At 40.3% G+C, this 18,045-nt stretch overlaps 1 protein-coding gene across 15 annotated transcripts in view; it reads left to right on the top strand.

The window, feature by feature from the left end:
- The window catches only part of HDAC9 (histone deacetylase 9), a 460,923-nt gene that overhangs the window by 181,997 nt on the left and 260,881 nt on the right, over window positions 1-18,045 (top strand). For 4 of the 15 annotated variants that reach the window (XM_032684298.1, XM_032684248.1, XM_032684280.1 and 1 more), the window contains exon 1: window positions 1,552-1,990. In XM_032684298.1, coding sequence (XP_032540189.1) covers window positions 1,885-1,990 — 106 coding nt within the window. In that variant the 5' untranslated portion in view covers window positions 1,552-1,884. Of the gene's footprint in view, window positions 1-961; window positions 1,045-1,178; window positions 1,218-1,405; window positions 1,493-1,549; window positions 1,991-18,045 lie in introns of those variants that run through there. The other 11 variants (XM_032684266.1, XM_032684274.1, XM_032684289.1 and 8 more) reach the window with 9 other exon arrangements.

Here is an 18,045-nt window from a genome sequence, read left to right as displayed (position 1 = left end):
ATAAGTTAAAAGGTAGAACCAAGCCTCAAATAATGGGCAGATTCTTGTGTCCTCAGGAGCAAAAAATTATGTTAATAGTTGAGAATTTGGTGGATTTCTAGAAAGTTCCAAGACGACCTCTGTGTTGCCTTCTTGATTACAGTGAGGAATCACATCCCAGTGGCCAGTGTTGCTCCCCTAGAGCAGGGACATGGAAGGGGACTTGTAATTTTGGTAGGTGAGTAGTCAAGCTGATGCATAATATATGTAGGTAGCAACAGGCTTTAGTCACCTGAGTAAAAAGTGCTATAAGGCAGAGCAGGGCCCAGAGAAGTAAAATATTATCTGTAACAGTAAAATGTGTAGGTATATTAATCAACAAATGAGATATGCAACTTCTGAAATATGAAAAATGAACTTCACATATCATGTGTGAAACCTTCCCAACCACAGAGGAGCATGGTGCTGCTGTCCGATACACTGTCAAACGCTGCTCTTCTGAAACCACATCATCTTGTAGAACTGAAAAAGACGCCGTGCAAATTGCCTAATGTTTCTAAAAATAAGTTTGAGCTGCTGTCTCTCTCCAAATTTTAACGACTCAACCAAACAGTAACATAGACACGGTGAGCGTGTCTAACATGCTGTGCCACAACTGGTGACTTACTATAAGAATTATATGAAGCATGCTAAATACGGAAAGGCTGCTTATAACTACACGCACAAAACCCGGTCCCAGGTTGACATCTGCCCCCGCCTTCTGCTACCCCCAACCCGATTAGGTGCAGAAATCGCCTCTCCGGCGTCGGCTGCAGGTCCTGCAGGGAGCAGGCAGCCGCCTGGCTCCCCTGCCAAAGCCAACTGTGGCGTAGCCAGAGAAACGGGCAGCAAAAATAGAACAGCAGGATGGCTGCGCGTGGGCGAGGCAGAAACCACATCGCCAGCAAAACCTCCCAGCGTTATTTTAGGACCGATACAGACAGAGGCCGTGGCGTTCTGCTCGCTTTTCACAAAACACTCCCCGGGGGAGGGCGAAGCGGGAGAGGGGCGCGAGTCCCGGGCAAGGTGCGTTCCTGTCCCGCTCCTGCCCTCCCTGCCTCCCCGGCCTCCCTCCCTGGCGTCTCCCCACCGAAACGGGCTGGGCAGGAGGAAGGGGTTAATTGAGCTCGAGGCCGAGCGGCGGAGAGAGGACGGGCGGCAGTTTGAAAGACAGAGACTGGACAGCTGTGTTTGCTGTGGTATTTTTAAACGCATTAATGCAGGCTCCAATCACCCGGCCACGCTTGACCTATTTTTGGCTCAGGCCGGCCATTGTTCTATTTCTGCCGCCGCTGGGCCACGAGGGTGTCAATTCAAATGCAAATGAGTTATCGCTGCTGCTCCCGCCAACTTCGCCCAGCCGCCTGGCCGAGGGACAGGCGGCCGGCAGAGGAGAGGGGCGCGGGCACAGCAACGCGGGACTAGCCTGGGGTCATTCAGATTAAATCCTCCGGGGCTCCTGGTCCCTGGAAAGGTGGCTTATTCGGGTTGATGGTTTGTTAGAGGCAGTTCCCCCCCCCTTCCCCCCCCGCCCTGCCAGGAAGCCCAGAGCGCAGAGATATTTCTTCATTTCTCCTTCCACCTGCCTTTGGCTGCCCGAACGCAACTGCTCCAAGTCGGCAGCGCGCAGCCCCCCGCACGCTCACGGCTCCTTTCCAGCGGCCGGGGGCTGCCGCCAGTGGATTTGGGGTTTTCCCCCCTCTCCTGATAGATACTTGTGCAAATGCTTAAACACTGCTAATTGCCGAAGCATATTATCCTACAACCCTCGCTGAGGAGGTAGGACCGCAGAGGGTCGTGCCCGACGCCCATGTGCAAGTGCAGTGATGAATCTCTTGTGTAGCTGAAGTGCAGACCAGTTGGAATATGCTGCAGACAATTTACGAGAGTGAATCGTGTTTTTCCTCAGATGGAGTTTCTGGACGCGAACAGCTCTTGGCTCAGCAAAGAATGCACAGTATGATCAGCTCAGGTAAGAGACTTCAGTGGTTGACCGGGAAAATACATGACAAGAAAACACCCTTCCGTTACAGAAGTGACAGTTTTTGTGGGCTTTATGTAAGTTGTTGTTAAATAGTTCTGGTAATATTTTAGATAGCAGTTGCTGCTTTTGTAGGGAGTTTGTCTCCTTTGTTCTGCTGCTTCCCAGACACAGCAAAATGCTCACAACTGAAATCTAGTTTGGGTTTCCTTGTTTGTTTTGTTGCGGGATTGCAAAATGGGGCTCATGATACAGGCTTATTCACAGGGAGAGACTTCCTCAGACAGACGTTGTCAGGAGGCTGCACTTGGAGCCCCTCATAGGCAATTCTAATCATATGGCTGTTGTAAACAGGATTTGCTCTTTCTGTGAGTTTCCTTTTCCCTAGTTTGCATATGAAGGGAGTTTAATACCAATCTCTTTGTCTTTTCATTAAAGTGTTACTTTAAAATGTCTTTAAGCTGCATGGCTTACTTTGTTACTTTAAAAATATTTGTGAACTTGGCAATGGTAGTTATATATTATGACTCACTGAGATGTAAATTGGTTGTGTTATTTAATGAAGGTATTTCAAAGCTGCTCTGAAAGAACATTGCATGTATTTGAAGCTACCCTTGTATTTTATAGTTTCTTTGCTAGCTGTGTTTGAAACCTGAAAATGATGGACTGAGGATAAATTAAGTTGGAAGAATTGTTGCCATTCAGCTAAGACATCAGTTTAGACAGGCTAAAAAGTCAAAATTTCAGGTTGCTCTTGCCTATTCTCTCCTAAGATGTGAATTCCAGTTCTGTTTTTATTGGACTAAAACTCTTGCCTTTTGAGGCACAATGTTACCTGCTTTACATCTTTTAAAACCTAGGTTTCTGACTTTGTTCTTCATAAAGTTAGCTTTATAGAGGACCATATGTAGAATGCAGGGTGAATTGTTTGCATGTACTTTAGTCTTCGTTTATACCCCCTTTTCTCTTTTTTCTTTTTATTTTTCTTTTTCATTAATCTTTCTTCTTTTTCTTGTTTTCTTTCTTTTGCTTTTCTTGTTTTTCTCTCTTTTTCTTTTTTTTCCCCTATTTCTTTTATTTCTTTCACAAAACTCGGCTGTCACCAATTTTTGAAAAGAAATATGTATGTAGACCATACCTCTGTTCATGTTACCTGTTTTGGTACACCTGTTGAGCCCATGTTTCTTTGTTTGTTTGTTTAAAAATTGTTTATTTTCCTGCTTTATAGAAAAAGAGCTTAGAGTTTTACTTGTGATCCAGTTACAGTTCCTTTGTCAAGGGAACAAATCAGGTGAAGATGTGTTTATCAGTCTGAACAACGAAGCTCTAGCAAAGACAGTGGGTAAAAGCAAAAGTTTCTCTGAAAGTGTTAAACTTTTGGAAAACCATCTACAGTGTCAACCTCTTGTTCAAGAATTATTGCTTTTCCTTAGTTTTCCTGAACAGCTCAACAGGTGTCCAGCACTTCTGTATTGGTCAGAGATAAGACTGACTGCTTCCCCTCCCTCCTGTTTGTTGGGTTTTTTTGTTTGTTTTTCATTTTAGTACTATGTCCAGTTGAAGTTAACTGTACACAAGTGAAAATCTGGGGGTTTTATCTCACTGTGCTGCCTTGTAGCTTTCAACTAATTTTTGTGTGAGTAATAGCAGTTTGAAACTCAAGAGAAGGAGAAAATTTTCTGTAAGTTTATAGCTCTGCTTTTCTTCTGGAAACACGAATATCGTGTAACTGTTGATTTTTATCTGATAGTACATTAGGTAGGTCCACATAACATATACACTTTCCTCTGTAGTGCCAAGTAGAATAGAGAGAGGGCTTTTTTAGACTAAAAATAAAAACCCCAAAACCTTAATCGAGAACATTACCTAGGTGAAAGATGTCTAAGTATATATATTCTATACAACACAAATTATTCCTCTGTGTTTCAGTTGGCCTTTAAAATGCACAACTAGACTGCATGTAGTTGACATTGTGCATAGTCTGCAGCTCAGCTCATGTCATGTGAAACCACAAGGCCTGGTGCTGCTCCTGATTACCTTCAGCTCCCTCCAGTTCACAGTCTTGCAGTATCAGGCCTGGTAACTTTTCAAGTATTGTCTCCCTTAATGCTGCATATAGGGAAGAAAGAAATAGCCAGGGTATGACGATATGCAGTATCATTTGGAGTAGCTAGAATCAATCATTTGAATTTTGCTTATTACAGCGTCCTTACTTCAAAGTTATCTTCACTTGCATGGATATAACTTTTAAGTCAGGTTAAAAAGTTGCACATATTGCAGAGACGAGCAGATCCCTGAACATTTACAATTTGCTCCCTTGATATACTTGCTTCAAAGACTTCAAGCATAATTTGAAATAGTCAATGGATTTTTAGGTTTACTGTTATCCAGATAACAACGCACATATATTATGCAACTGTGATTTTAAACTGGTCTGGAGCAATCCCCAAAGAGGAGAGGTTCAATGGCCAATGAATACGTATTTGCAAAGCAAAATGTCTAGGAACTCTCTCACAATAGCAGACATAGGAAATACTTCTGTCATGTGAAACAGTTCTCCTGGTATTCCCTTAATTATTGCTTTGCCTGTCTGTCTCCATCCCTGCTTGTAAGTCATACTATGGATGAGATGATCTGGATAGGTACCAATCAAAAGTCTAATTATGAATGGAGCAATCTAGATCGGCACTGACTCAAGAAGCTGTGTAATTTGCAGACACCTACACCTTACTGCAGAGAGCAGTTTCAGCTATCTTGAGAAGGCTGAACTAGATTCTCCCATATGGTACTGTTGCTGTAAAATGCAGTAGCAAGTGCTGTGCATCTTTATTTAGGAAAATGATGCTGATGTATTCTTATTTGATACCATAATTATCTTAGTTTCATAATTTAAAAAAAAAAAGTGGAGTCTGAAGCCTCTTAGTTAGCTGGAATTACTGTTTATCTATGCTGCCCCTTTTATTCTACCCCAAAAACCTCAACTTCCATGTGTGTGCAATGCCACAGTGGACCCTAACATTCAGCTGGCCCCTGATCTTACCACAATACAGATAATAAACTGTATGTCCTTGAAAAAAAGCATTTAGTGCAGCACAGTCCATGGGAGAAACACTCATTAAAATGTAGTTAATAAATACCTGGTGTAGGGCTAAATTTCTCAAATAGAGGACACTTGTGTGAAGGAGAAAGAAGAACCTACCTAGCCATGGTATCTGTAGATGTGAGACTTCAAGAAGCAGTGCCAAGTTCATTAACTTCTGGTGATTTAATATACTGTGCTGTTTTTCCAAGGGGTAAGGTTGCTAAGTTTACTCCACTGACCATATCTTGATGTACAGCCTTGCAGCGGCCTGCCTGAATTCCACCATGGCTTTTATTGAATAAGGCATCCTCTGCTTCCTGCCAGCTGTTGTGTTGAAAAATCAAGAGTTCAAGGAGATCGAGAGCTTAAAGCTTGGCTTGTCAGCGAGTTGACAGGTGACCTGAGCAAGTTACACAATCCTGCTTACGTCAGCTAACCCTTCAGTGAAGTACGGAAAATGATACCTGTCAGGCTCCGGAATCAATGGAGCAAAACTACTCTAAAGGGGATGTAATGATTCAGAATGATTCATTTGATTGACTTCATCTACCTACAGGCTTGTAAAACACCTGCAATTTCACAAATGTAGGAAGTGAATGTAGAGTATTTTATTCTCTGCACCAGTCACGGAATTCACGCTGTGTCACTGGAATATAAATGACAGAATCCATGCTACACGCCTCATGTTGTACGTGGGTTGACAGGTCCTCATGAGCTATTTTCCCTTAGTAAACCCCAGTGTACAGATTTTGTCTTCTGTGTTGTATCTGTCATGTATCTGCATGGCCTCATATATACATGGTTTGTTTTACACATGCCTTCAGCAAAATTCTTTGATATCTGCTCTCCTATTTTTCCTGACCAAACAAAATCTTCACCTGCTCACCTGTTCCTGTGGAGAACCTGAAGAAAGCAGGTTAATTTATAGCTTTGCTCTGATATTCGTGAAAAACTTGACTTATTTGCATACCTGAATCAGGTGACATAAACTTCTTACAGATAGATACAAAAGGTTGCATATCTGGTATGTCAAGCCCTAACACATCATAGAAAGTAGAGAATGAGAATAGATATGCTGAGCTTTTACTTTGTGATGCTCTTCAGAGTAATGAAAAAATTGAGTGCGGAAATTCAGTACAGGGAAGTTCTGGATAACAGCTAGAGTGGCTTTTTCATTGCCCATTGTAAAGGCTAGGTACAAAAAAATCTAGTGCTTCATTGTAGTAGCTGAAGTATTTGAATTAATTGTTAGGGAAGAGTGAGGCCTTAGCCTTATACAATTAATACAATGAGAAGAAATAAGCAACAGAGACCGGCAGGTCTTATGTAGTTAAAATCTCGCTGATTTTGGGTAGAGGCTCTGCCCAGCAATGTATACTGGACAAGACATTGTTATTAATTCAGTTGAACAAAAATATGATAAAATGGAATGAAGCTGCTTTTTCTGTTTTGCGTTATTGAGAAGACATTGATTACAGACTAATGATGCTGGTTTCATGTGTCTGATGCTGTAACAATGCTATAACATTACCTTTTCTTTCTTGTTATTCAAGTCCCAGCTTCTGAAGCCATGTGATTACCTGACAGCCTTGCTTTGTATTACAAGGTATATTTATAGGTTGTGGGAAAAGGCTGGAATAAGAATTTCAAAGTACAAGATTGACAAGAATAGTAAGTTGCAAGAGCTGGAAAGTAAATAAAAAAGTATGCAGAACGTTACTTCAAAACCTCTTTCAGCTTCTTTCTAGAGACCATTAAACCCTGCATTTAGTGCAGAGGTTCACTAGTGCTGGCACTAGGACACCAGCTCCCCTCCCTCCAGTGTGTTGAGCTAAATCTCTTTATTGGAAAAGAGCTTTTTACTTCAGCCGTTTATTACTTTAGCTGTTCAGCTTTATAATACTCATTGGTTTGCACTGCACTCAAACACACAGTTTCAACCAGAGTCTGCCGTCCTGTAAAACTGTGTGCAGAATCCATTTAGTTCACTAAGGTTTGCTCTACATATGAGGAATGGTTGTAACTCATCCTGCTGCCAAAGCTTTAATCAGACCTGTGTTTCTGCACCAACTGCCCAGTCCCTTTCTTCTGCACAGTCTTTCCAGAGAAGGCAAAAGCTGTGAGAAAGCAGAATAGATAGGCAGCCTGCAAAATATGTTTGTATAGTAATTTATTTCAGGTTTTGGTGTAGATGATGGGGAAGGTTTCAGGTGTTGTTGCATTTTAACCTTTTCCAACTCCTGCTGAGGGTAGTTTTTATATATTGGATACAATCCAAAACATCGTAGAGAAACTAATTGGCAGATATTATTGTTAAAAACATGAAAATCTAAAATGCCCTGTTCTGTGGATCTCTTTAACAGGCTGACTCCTCTGGGTCAGTTATTCTTAGCCTAGTTATTTTCATCTTATGGCATTACAGGTCTAAGATTAGCCTGTTAGGCGTTATCATGCCATCTGAGTTACCTCCTAATATAACTATACACCGGAATGATTATTTATAGACAGAGCATTCTGTCATTTTTGCTTTATTTCTGGTAGTTTAAATAAAGAAGAGCAACATTCAAGAAAAACCACAGATTCCTTCCTGCTGCCAAAACAACATGATAACTGCCTGCTGAGGAGCAGGGATATTGTTTAAAATGTGTGCTTGCAGCAGATGCAAACATCTTACCTCTACTAAAACAAGGTACCGCAGGGTACCACTGCTCCCATCTCTTCTGGAGTAGAGAGCCGGGTGGCCAGATTGATGCATCAAATGACAGAGTAGAGACAAGGCCGGGGTTGCTGATGAGAAAAAGGATAACCAGGCGCTATTTTTAGGGGCCGGCACTGTCAAGCTCCATGTTCAGTGTGAACATGTCACATATGCACACAGCTTCTCCAAAATGGACCCCTCTAGTTTTGTTACATAAAAGTGATGTCTGCTGTACAATTAGTCTTCTAGGTGCTTTTCAGAAGATATAACAGGAAGCTTTAGCAAATTGTCAGATTTTTAGCTAACTGTTCTTTACGACTGCTTCACAAACATTCCTGCTCAGTAGAAAAACTTTAAACCTAAAACGGAGTTGTTGTTCAAGAACACAGTGAGGTTCATTCTCTCCTAAGGAAGTTCACTGGGATCTTTGTGCTTGCATGTGTGTAACTAGGAGCAAGCTTTTAGCTTTTAGTGACAATTTAGTGAAGAGTGGCATAAACAGTAAAGTAGCAGATCTTCAGCTCGGTGTCAGGGTGGCCTCTGACTGTAGTTGTTGCTGAGGAAGCTGCCAATTTATAAAATAGTAGAATATTAATGGATTATAATTATCTAATGAACTCCATCTTTTCTTTTTTAGGTTTCTGCTCTAAATAAATGGCATGTTTCTGTCTTTGTGCGATTTCTCTGCATAATCAGGAGGCACCTGATTTGTTCTACTTTAAAATGTTACCAGTGTAAAAAGGCTTTCAAAATCAGTGGAAGCCTCTGCAAGGTTGAATGATATGGTACTGGTTTACCTCCCATTATATAATGTGTAGCTCATTTCCTTTTGTCAGCCTGGCAGTTCTGTGCATGGCTGTAAAGGTACTTTGGCATTTAGTATAATCCGAGCATAGCCTACACATCTGTTTTATTTGTTTTGTCTCTCATGGTTGTAAACTCCTTCCAGCTTGCAGAGTATACAAACATGACAAGAGCTCCGAGAATTCAAGCCTTTTGTGGATGAATATGCTAGATATGCAGGATGCTTTATTCTGATGATAACATGTTCTTTCTAGTAATGAAACTGAGTATCATCAAAAGGAGACAAGAAGTAACAGAACAAGTTCTTTGATAATGCCAAATATATAAATCATGTTTTTACAATCAAAGCCTATTGTTCTCTTTCATGATCCCTGTGGTTGAAGGTATGCATGCCAGAGGGAGGAACCGCAGTCATTCAATTTCAATGAAGTCTGGAATGGAATAACGAGAAAACTTAATGTTAATTTAATAATTTCCCCCAATTGTTCTGTTCTTAATCCAAGTTTCCTTTTTCTTTCTTGGTGCCCAAGGCCACCACCTTGTTGGTGCTGTGCAGTAACAATAGGAGAGGGAGTAAGGAAAACAGTCTGTTAGTGCTTAATCATACATAGAGACTCTTTCTGGAGTTTCCTACCCCTGTTTCCATTTAGTAAAATGTTAGTGATGGCCTTTTTATTTACCTGTTCACAACTTCATTTTTTTGCGGTTACAATGAGTTCTTACTTCTCTTCCTCTACTTGCTTGATTTCTAGATAAACACCTCTGATGAAAAATGTATATTTTTCCAAAGCCTTATAAAGTCTCTTTCTTGTGGACACAAAAGAAGTAAAACTCTAGGACTGTTAAAGTTTTTGATATTCAAATTTGAATCTGACCTTGAAGACTTAAAATGCTTAAAAGAATATATGTATTGCTATATCACAAAGAAACATAAAGTAAAATACCTAGATTTTTCGAGATTTCAAGCTGACATGAATAGTGATAGTATGGGGCACAGAATGGTGTAAGGAGTAACAAATGGGAAATCATCAGTATTTTTATTTATATTGCCTTTATAATAGCTACTATTACATGTAGATACATAATGTTAAAGGACTATATAGAAATTACTAGAATGCCTCAAAAGGCTCATTGTAAAAATCCTTGCACAGCAGCAGCTGAAATCTAGTGGAACCTAAATACAGGAGAGCACTTTACCTTGGTCACAGTAGCCTGTGTCATGCATATGCTCAAAACTATTCCAGGCTCCAAAAGACAGATCCACTCATTCCCACACACATATCAGAAAGTTGGCACCCTTGTATTTGCCATAACTGTCTTTCCTGGGGGGTCTATTTCAGAAGAAGAAGGTTTTAGCGTATTGTTGCTTTTAAGAATTGTCAATAATTATTATAGAAGTAATTCCATAAATGTAGTAAGTTTTAGTTAGGTTTTCTCAAGGACTATGAGAGAAAGACTGGCAGGAGAAAAAGAGGTTTGAAGAAGTTATGGGACAATTTTATAAATGGAGTAGTAGGGCAGAGATGAGCTATACAAGCACTTCCTCTGTTAAAATGCTGGTGTGAGGGAGGGTGGGAAAAGCACTGAAGATGCAAGAGAACTATGTGGGAGGTGGAAACCAGTGGTTTTGGAAGTACAGTTCTAACTGTCCATAAACACAGGAAAAATATAGGTGAAAACAGTTAGGAAAGTGATCAACTAAGATGAGAGAAGTTTCTATCAATAAAATCTTCACTGCCATCATGAGGAATACATGGAAAAGTGTGAATATTTTAGAATCAACAAAAGATGTTAAAAACAGCACAGGGCTGTGTTACTCTTGTAGGAATTTCTCTTGCATTGTAGAGATTATTTTTCTGTTTTCTTGGTCTGAGAATAAGGTTTGTGAGAGGAAGAGGTGTAGGACACAGTCTGTTTATGCACACACTGCAAATTCTGCTGCATCTCACCATCATGAACTGCTTTCCTCCAAATGTGGCTCAACTTTCCTGGAGAACCTGCAGAGCAATCTCAGCAGAGCTTTGCCATAAATTTCCATCCCTGTGCCAGCTGCACCATCCTTGTCTTACCTTTTCTGCTTGACCTAGTAGGCAGTTTTCTGAGCTCTGTGTTTATTTTCTGGTTTTGGTTTGTTTTATTTTTCTTCTTGTGCCAATATATACAGGGTGATAATGATGCAGCTGGGGAACTTACTGAGACAAGAAGGGAAATTACAAATGACAACATTAAAGGGCTGCAGGCAAAATAATAAAAAAAGAATGCTAATGCAGCTGAATTAAGTAATGATGATGCTATGGATGATTAAGAATGCTAATACTGACACAGCTATATTATTTAGAAAATAAATGGTTAGAAATGGGAATATATAGAAAAAAATAACCCTTGGGCTAAAAGTCTCAAACCTTGTCTAAAAATTAATGCCTCTCTCTGGTTACTGGTCATGCATATCTAGTTGTCACTGATATGCGTATATAATTACAAAGATGTATATACATGTACTTACCACCAATCTTACTCTGCCTCTCCTCACTGAGGACACTCTGGTATGGCTATATTAAAACCTGTCAAAAATTTGGGGAACTCTGGATTTCACGAGTTAGCTCTGGTAAGTTTGAATGAGTGCCTAAGGTGATTTTCTTCTTCTGCAGGCCTAGCAGCCCACCAGAGGCAAATGTGCATCCCATAAACCTCATTGTCTGCCTGCTCTTCTACATCTGCAGATACCCAGAGGTCTGTAGCAGTTTGTTTGTTCCCAAAGACCTCAAGAACTCATTCTTAAAGACCTGGTTTTGTTATTTCCTCTAGGGAATACTATTGCTAGGCCTGTTCTAGGTGGTGACTAGGAGCTCTAGGTGCAGCTCTAGGTTTTAAAAATTAGTAGCCAAATAGGCTTTAGTGTTGTCCTGCAGACTCAGAAAGACATGAGTGAGTGTAGAGATCTGGACTATTTCTTTCCTAATTTTCCTCTTTCTCCTTTTTTAAATCTTTTATTTTTGTTATCTGTAAATGCTGTGTCTGTGGTTGTACAGATGTAAGGCCTCAGTACACAGGAGTGAGGGAGGCCCATTGAGGTGGCAGCTGGCATTGCTGTGAAGGAATCACCCTCATCCTGGGCTGTCATTCTTCTGCTGAACAGTCACATTGCTTGTACCAACACAGGTATTCATGTGTCTATTGGGACTGATGGAGTGAACAGCTGCCCCTGGTTAAAATGTGACCTGCCCCATATCCTGTGCCACTGCTGTGTGTGCTGCAGTGTGGGGAAGGAGGGCACTATCCTCAGGGTCAGAGGGGCCATGAGTGGGGAAGGGAGGGGCAACCATTCCTCTCAACTTCAGCTCTGGCATACGGTGGCCCCAAATATATGTAAAACTGCTGCCTGGGAAATACTCTGGAGAATACAGGCTTTGCTCGTCTCAACATTTAAAGGACAGAGCCTAAAATTTCATGCTTATTTAGCACCTTGGTAAACTCCATTGAACTACATAGCACTTTACCATTAAGTAGAATTTATGCTAATTCAGTCCCTATGAAGCTGCCAGTGATTTACCCTTCGTCATCCATAGCCTTCATCATTTCAGCTGTTAATAAAATACCCTAAAAGCGTACATTGTTTCGTATTAAGTAGAATATTATATGTCTGTTGGCCTCAGAAATCTGCACCAGTAGCTGTCTGCACCTCAAAACTGTATCAGTCCTAGTGCAGTGCCACATGAAGAGTCTGTTCCAGGAAAGTCTTCATGGCTGTTACATTCAATTTCTGCTCCATTCTTTATACCTGGAGAAAACGTTTTGCTAGAGATTCTTCCACTGAATGCCTCCTATCCTCCTTTACTTTTTGTAATGTAAGAGTGCTTTGGTATGTTCTTAGACTTCCTAGACAACCTGGAAATCAGTAGAATTCAAGTTACGGGAGAAAAATTTTCCTTCCTGTGATGCTGTTTCCTGGTTGCTGCTTAGGCACTGGTATCAAATACCAAATACCAAATGTAAACCAAAACCATGATGTAACTAACTGATTCTGACATGTTAGCAAACACAGATCAGAAGGACCATATAATTGTCAAAGTTGTTGCTGTAAATTTCTTACTGAGTGCAGTTTCAAGTTGAAGGCATAGTTTTGACTTTTATGCTGGCACTAGGCTGTGCTGAGCCTGGTGACACAAAGTGCAGACATTTTTTGGATCAGAACCCTTCAAAACGACTCCACCCTAACAGCCAAAGTGGAAGATCATAGAATCACAGAATATTTTGAGTTGAAAGGGACCCAAAAGGATCATCGAGTCCAACTCCTGGCCCAGCACAGGACCAGCCCCAAGAGTCACACCATGTGGCTGACAGTATCGGCCAAATGATTCTTAAAGTCTGTTGGGCTTGGTGCTGTGACCACTTCCCTGGGGAGCCTGTTCCAGCACCCAGCCACCCTAAGAGCCTTTTTCTAATATCCAACCTAAACGCCCTTCAGGCCATTCCCTCGAGTCCTGTCATTGGTCACCACAGAGAAGAGATCAGTGCCTACCCCTCCTCATATGGCTTCCCTTCAAAGCCCTTCATCATCTTCATTACCCTCCTTTGGATGCTCTCTAAAAGCTTTATATCTTTCCTATATTGCAGTGCCCAAAACTGCACGCAATATTTAAGGTGAGGCCGCCCCAGTGCAGAACAGAATGAGACAATCCCTTTCCTTGACTGGCTGGCGATGCTTTGCCTGATGCCCCCCTGGACACAGTTGGCCCTCCTGGCTGCCAGGGCACTGCTGATTCATATTCAGCTTGCCATTGACCAGGACCCCCAGCTCCCTTTCCATGGCACTGCTTTTCAGCCTCTCATTCCCCAGTCTGTACATACATCCAGGGTTGCCCCATCCCAGGTGCAGAATCCGGCACTTCCCTTTGTTGAACTTCATATGGTTGGTGATTGCCCAGTCTTCTGATGAGTCCTCTCTGCAGGACCTCTGTGCCTTTGAGGGAGTCAGCAGCTCCTCCCAGTTTTGTGTCACCTGCAAACTTGCTTAGTATCCCTTCCAGTCCTGCATCCAAGTAATTTATGAAGATGTTGAAGAGCAGAGGGCCTAAGATGGAGCCCTGTAGAACCCCACTAGTGACAGGTCCCCAGTCTGATGTCACCCCATTCACTGTTACCCTCTGTGCTCGGCCTGTGAGCCAGTTGCTCACCCACTGCATGATGTGTTTATCCAGCTGTGGGCCGGACAGTTTATCCGGAAGGATGTGGTGAGAGACAGGATCAAAAGCTTTACTGAAATCTCAAAAGATTACATCAACTGGCTTCCCTTGATCAACTAGATGGCTTACCTCGTTGTAAAAGGAAGTCAGGTTTGATAAGCAGGACTTTCCTCTCATGAAATCATGCTGGCTATGACCAGACTGCATTGTCTTTTTTTTCAATTTCTTCCTGAACAGTGTTCTCCATGACTTTACCAGGCACTGAAGTGAGACTTAACAGGCCTGTAGTTTCTGAGGTCCTCCTTCTTGCCCTTCTTGAAAATCAGAGCAACGTTCACCAGACTCACAATCAACTGGGACCTCTCCAAATTCCCAAGACATAAAGATGCCAGATCTGAAAGGAGAGAGATTTTCATTGCTATTGCTTTGTGTGCAAGTCTGTACATCTGAACTGGTGACAGCCATAAACTCTGTCCCCAGTGGGACAGGATGGAAAACCAGAAGCATTAGTTAGTAACAGTCATATGGGAAATAGCTTGTTCTGTCCATCTGTCAGGACTTTGTATTCAAGTAATTGTCCAAAACCTCAGTAGATAGAAGAAAACTCATCTTTCTTCTTAGATAACATGTTCAGATGCTTAAACTTCATGATTCTGAATGCAATCATTATGTCTACCAGAAAGACGGTAGTTACTTTCTGCAGGAGAAAGGCTGTATATATTACTCTTACATTTATGCAGTCTGCTTTGTTTTTATATAACCCTTACTTGCACTCCCCAGAAGGACTGTAGTTATGCAAATAATTCTCATTTATAATATGGTTTTCCTCTTCCCATATAGATGGATGGTTGCTTAGGTGGATATAAATAGTATGTGTTCCATACAAAAAAAAGCATGGTAGTGCAAATGAAAATCAGACTCTTTCTACTTATGGAAGTCTTTTCAAGCTCTTAATCATCTTAAATCCAATTAGTCTTTTCCTGTTTCTGACATGGCTCCCTTTGAGATAGGATAACAGAACTGAAATATTCCTGGTGACAAAGACTCATTAGTGAATATGAAAACTTGCTTTTATCCTGCTTTCTGTACTTTTCAGGTTTGAATCTTGCTGTACATTGACCACATGTTGTCACTGAGCTGTCTGCAATGACAGCCATCTGTTTTTAAGGTTATATTAAGGTTAATGAAGCACAGTAAAGTATATTCTATTCGTTCCTCCCAATAGAAATTACCGTGCACATGCAAAAAATGAGTGAACTCTTCTATTTTGTTTGCCAATCACAAAGCTTTATAAGGACCTCTGTCATTCCTCAGAGCCTTCCATGAAATATCCTGAAGAGATTTGTTTCATCTCTGGTTTTAACCCAATCGATCTGTTTTTCATTACTCTTCTTTCCAGACCTCTGTTAAAATAGCAATTACTGTTGCCTCACTGCACTATCAACCTTTTTTTAAATTCAAAAAGAATATTTATTTCCCTTCTGCTTTTTATCTTTAAAACTGTTTCTGATCAGCGATAGAGTTCTTCACATAAAGTTACAGAACAGGACACAAATTCCAGTGAGGCACCTTATGAATGACATTTTGCAAGTCCAGATAAGTCTGTAGACCAGATCCTTGGCTGGTACCAAGTGTCACAGCGTCAATGAAATCCAGACCCTTTCTCTGTCACCGTTTTGTTAAACCTTTGAAAGAATTTGTTACGCTTTTGTCTCAGAATATGTATGCAATTAGAATTCAAAGCTCACAACTGCATCTTACAAAGTCAGTTTGCATCAAACTTGATTTGTTCCCTAAATGTCTATGAGATTAAAACAAGTTTAAACAAAAATTGACTCAGTTCTGACTGTTAACAGGGGATATAGTATCTTAGAGAACATATGGGGAAAGAATATCTCTTTTCCCTTTTTCTTTTAAAATTATGTACATGGCCCTCATTTGACTAGAATAATTTTTGCCAAGACAAAACATTAAAAATTTTAAATTCAAAATAACTAATTTTAAAAATATCAGGAGATTAAAGCAATTATGGTAGTTTATGCATTTCAACCTTGACTCTTGTGTTCACAATTATATTGGCATAAGCAGATACTATTTAAAATGAAAAAATTTTTTTTTACTTCACCACTCATTTTCAATCCTGTCTGTAGCTGTGGACCAAAGAGTTTAAAATGAAAAGAAAATATAAAGATTGCAAATCTGATATAAATACTAGAGGATAAAATATATGAAGAGGGATTAAGGGAGGTATATTTATAGCCTATAACAGAGAGAGCTCAAGGGACATGGGCACTGGCTATAAATAACTTCAAGGTAACAATATAAATGAAGGAAGGGAATTATTTGTTCTCAAAAGATGGTGAAGCATGGAATAATAGCCTGAAGCAAAGCAAAGTAAAGTTTAGGTTAGATGTTAGAACTTCTTTCTATCAGTAAGAGCTGTTGAGAGCAGAGACTAGAATAACTAAAGTAGGAGGCTGAGGCAGTTTCTAAAACACCAACTACAGCTGTTTGGCTATAGATTCAAATTACTCTTAGATGGAGCTCTGTTACAAAATTCTCAAGGCCAGACTTAATGGTGCAAACATTTTTTAAAAATTTTTTTAGCTCTTACGTTTTATCATGCCCACATTTCATGGTATGCATTAATTTCCCTTGAAGACGATGTAGATACAACATTCCTTCCAAGATTAGTGAGCAATTTTAACCAGATTAAGGGTAAAAAAATGTTATTAGTCAATTATAACCTCATTTATTAGTTGGATTTAAAGTTGTATTTAATCAAAGTAGTGGAGTGTCCTGCTATTATTTCTTTTGGTCAGAAGGAAGACCTCTGTTCTCAACAGTCCCTAGATGAGATGGTGGCTTTTGAACACTGTAAACTTAGGTTTCTGGGTAAGCAAAATAGTTTCTGTGAATTGTACATGATGATGTCAGAACAGGGGCAGTTTGCTGGGTACTGCTGTCTTCACTAAAATGAAATAGGTTTGTAAGTTGGGTGTTTGCATGCTTCAAAGTGGCATCTGTCACAGCCATGACAGAAGAAAAAAGGGGGAGATAAGGCATGAACCCCAGAATGAATTGGAGTGTTGAAACTATCCTATTGCCCACAGCTATAGATCTCTGAAAACAGTATGCCTCTAGTCTAGGTCATCACTTGTACATGTTTACCTTTTTCTCGTCCTTTAGTTCAATGTGTGTATGGTGCGCTTCCTAATGCTGGGCATTTATTTTGCAATTTAAAATTTTTAGACAAGATGCGTTGGCTATAACCTGGCTAAAAGAAGTCAACACCATGCCAATGAGAGCAACAGAGGAGGCTTGAAAGACCAGAGTTATTTCAAGGTGGTGTCAAATATGTTTGAGAGTATGTATTAGTGAGAGAGAGGGAGAAATCAATTGAGTAAAGGTGAAAAACTATGCAGGTGTATTTGGGCCTCTGCAAATGGCATATCACTTACTTGATCAACTTACTATGGCTTTTCCAATACTCATAGGCTTTTATGTGTCATGAAAACAAAATGACAAAATAAAATGTTGCAGTGTTAAATTAATATGACAGCTTTTTTTGTCTCTACTTGTCTAACTTATAATCCATTAGGCAGTAATAGTTTTGAGGGACTTGAGGCTTTAGTTGTTACGTACAATGTCCATAGAAAATATTGTTTGAGATAATATTGATCAAATCATATAAACATATCTTACTTGCATAGCTTCAAGAAGTACCTGTATTTTTACAAGAGTAATACAATGTCTACTCATTGCTGCTCAAGATTTCATACTCAATAGTCTGATACACTTGAGCTGTTAGCACTACTAGACATATCTGCTGCTATTAAATCAGGCAGGGTCTCTTCTAGAATTACAGGCTTTTGAACCTGAGATTTTTAACTGTTAGTGGATTTGATCCAGTGTATAATAGCTCAAAACATGGAGCTTTAATCTCTCAAGCATTTAGTTAATATTTAGCTCTTTTCCCTGTCTCTCCTCTGTATCTCTTGGCTGTTAATTTTTGCAGCTTTGAAAAATCTCTGTCTTAATAAGATAGTTGATATTATTTCATGTGGATAATAGAAGAAAAAAATGAAGATCCTATGTGGCAGAGGACAGCATTTGATTTTATACTTACCGCCTCTTTTTGTATCCCTTCTTGGCCTCACTCAAAAGCATGTTCCCTCTTAGGCCAGATGGCAGCACTGGAAGAATAACTTCTCACTCAGTGGCCAACCTGTGAAATCTGGAGTGCTGTTAGGTAGATTGGATACCTCCAGTCCTCCTG

This window comes from Chiroxiphia lanceolata, chromosome 1, assembly GCF_009829145.1.
Source record: "Chiroxiphia lanceolata isolate bChiLan1 chromosome 1, bChiLan1.pri, whole genome shotgun sequence".
NCBI classification, from domain to species: domain Eukaryota; kingdom Metazoa; phylum Chordata; class Aves; order Passeriformes; family Pipridae; genus Chiroxiphia; species Chiroxiphia lanceolata.
The sequence above is the reverse complement of the archived record's forward strand: the minus strand, read 5'-3'. Positions and strand labels throughout refer to the sequence as shown.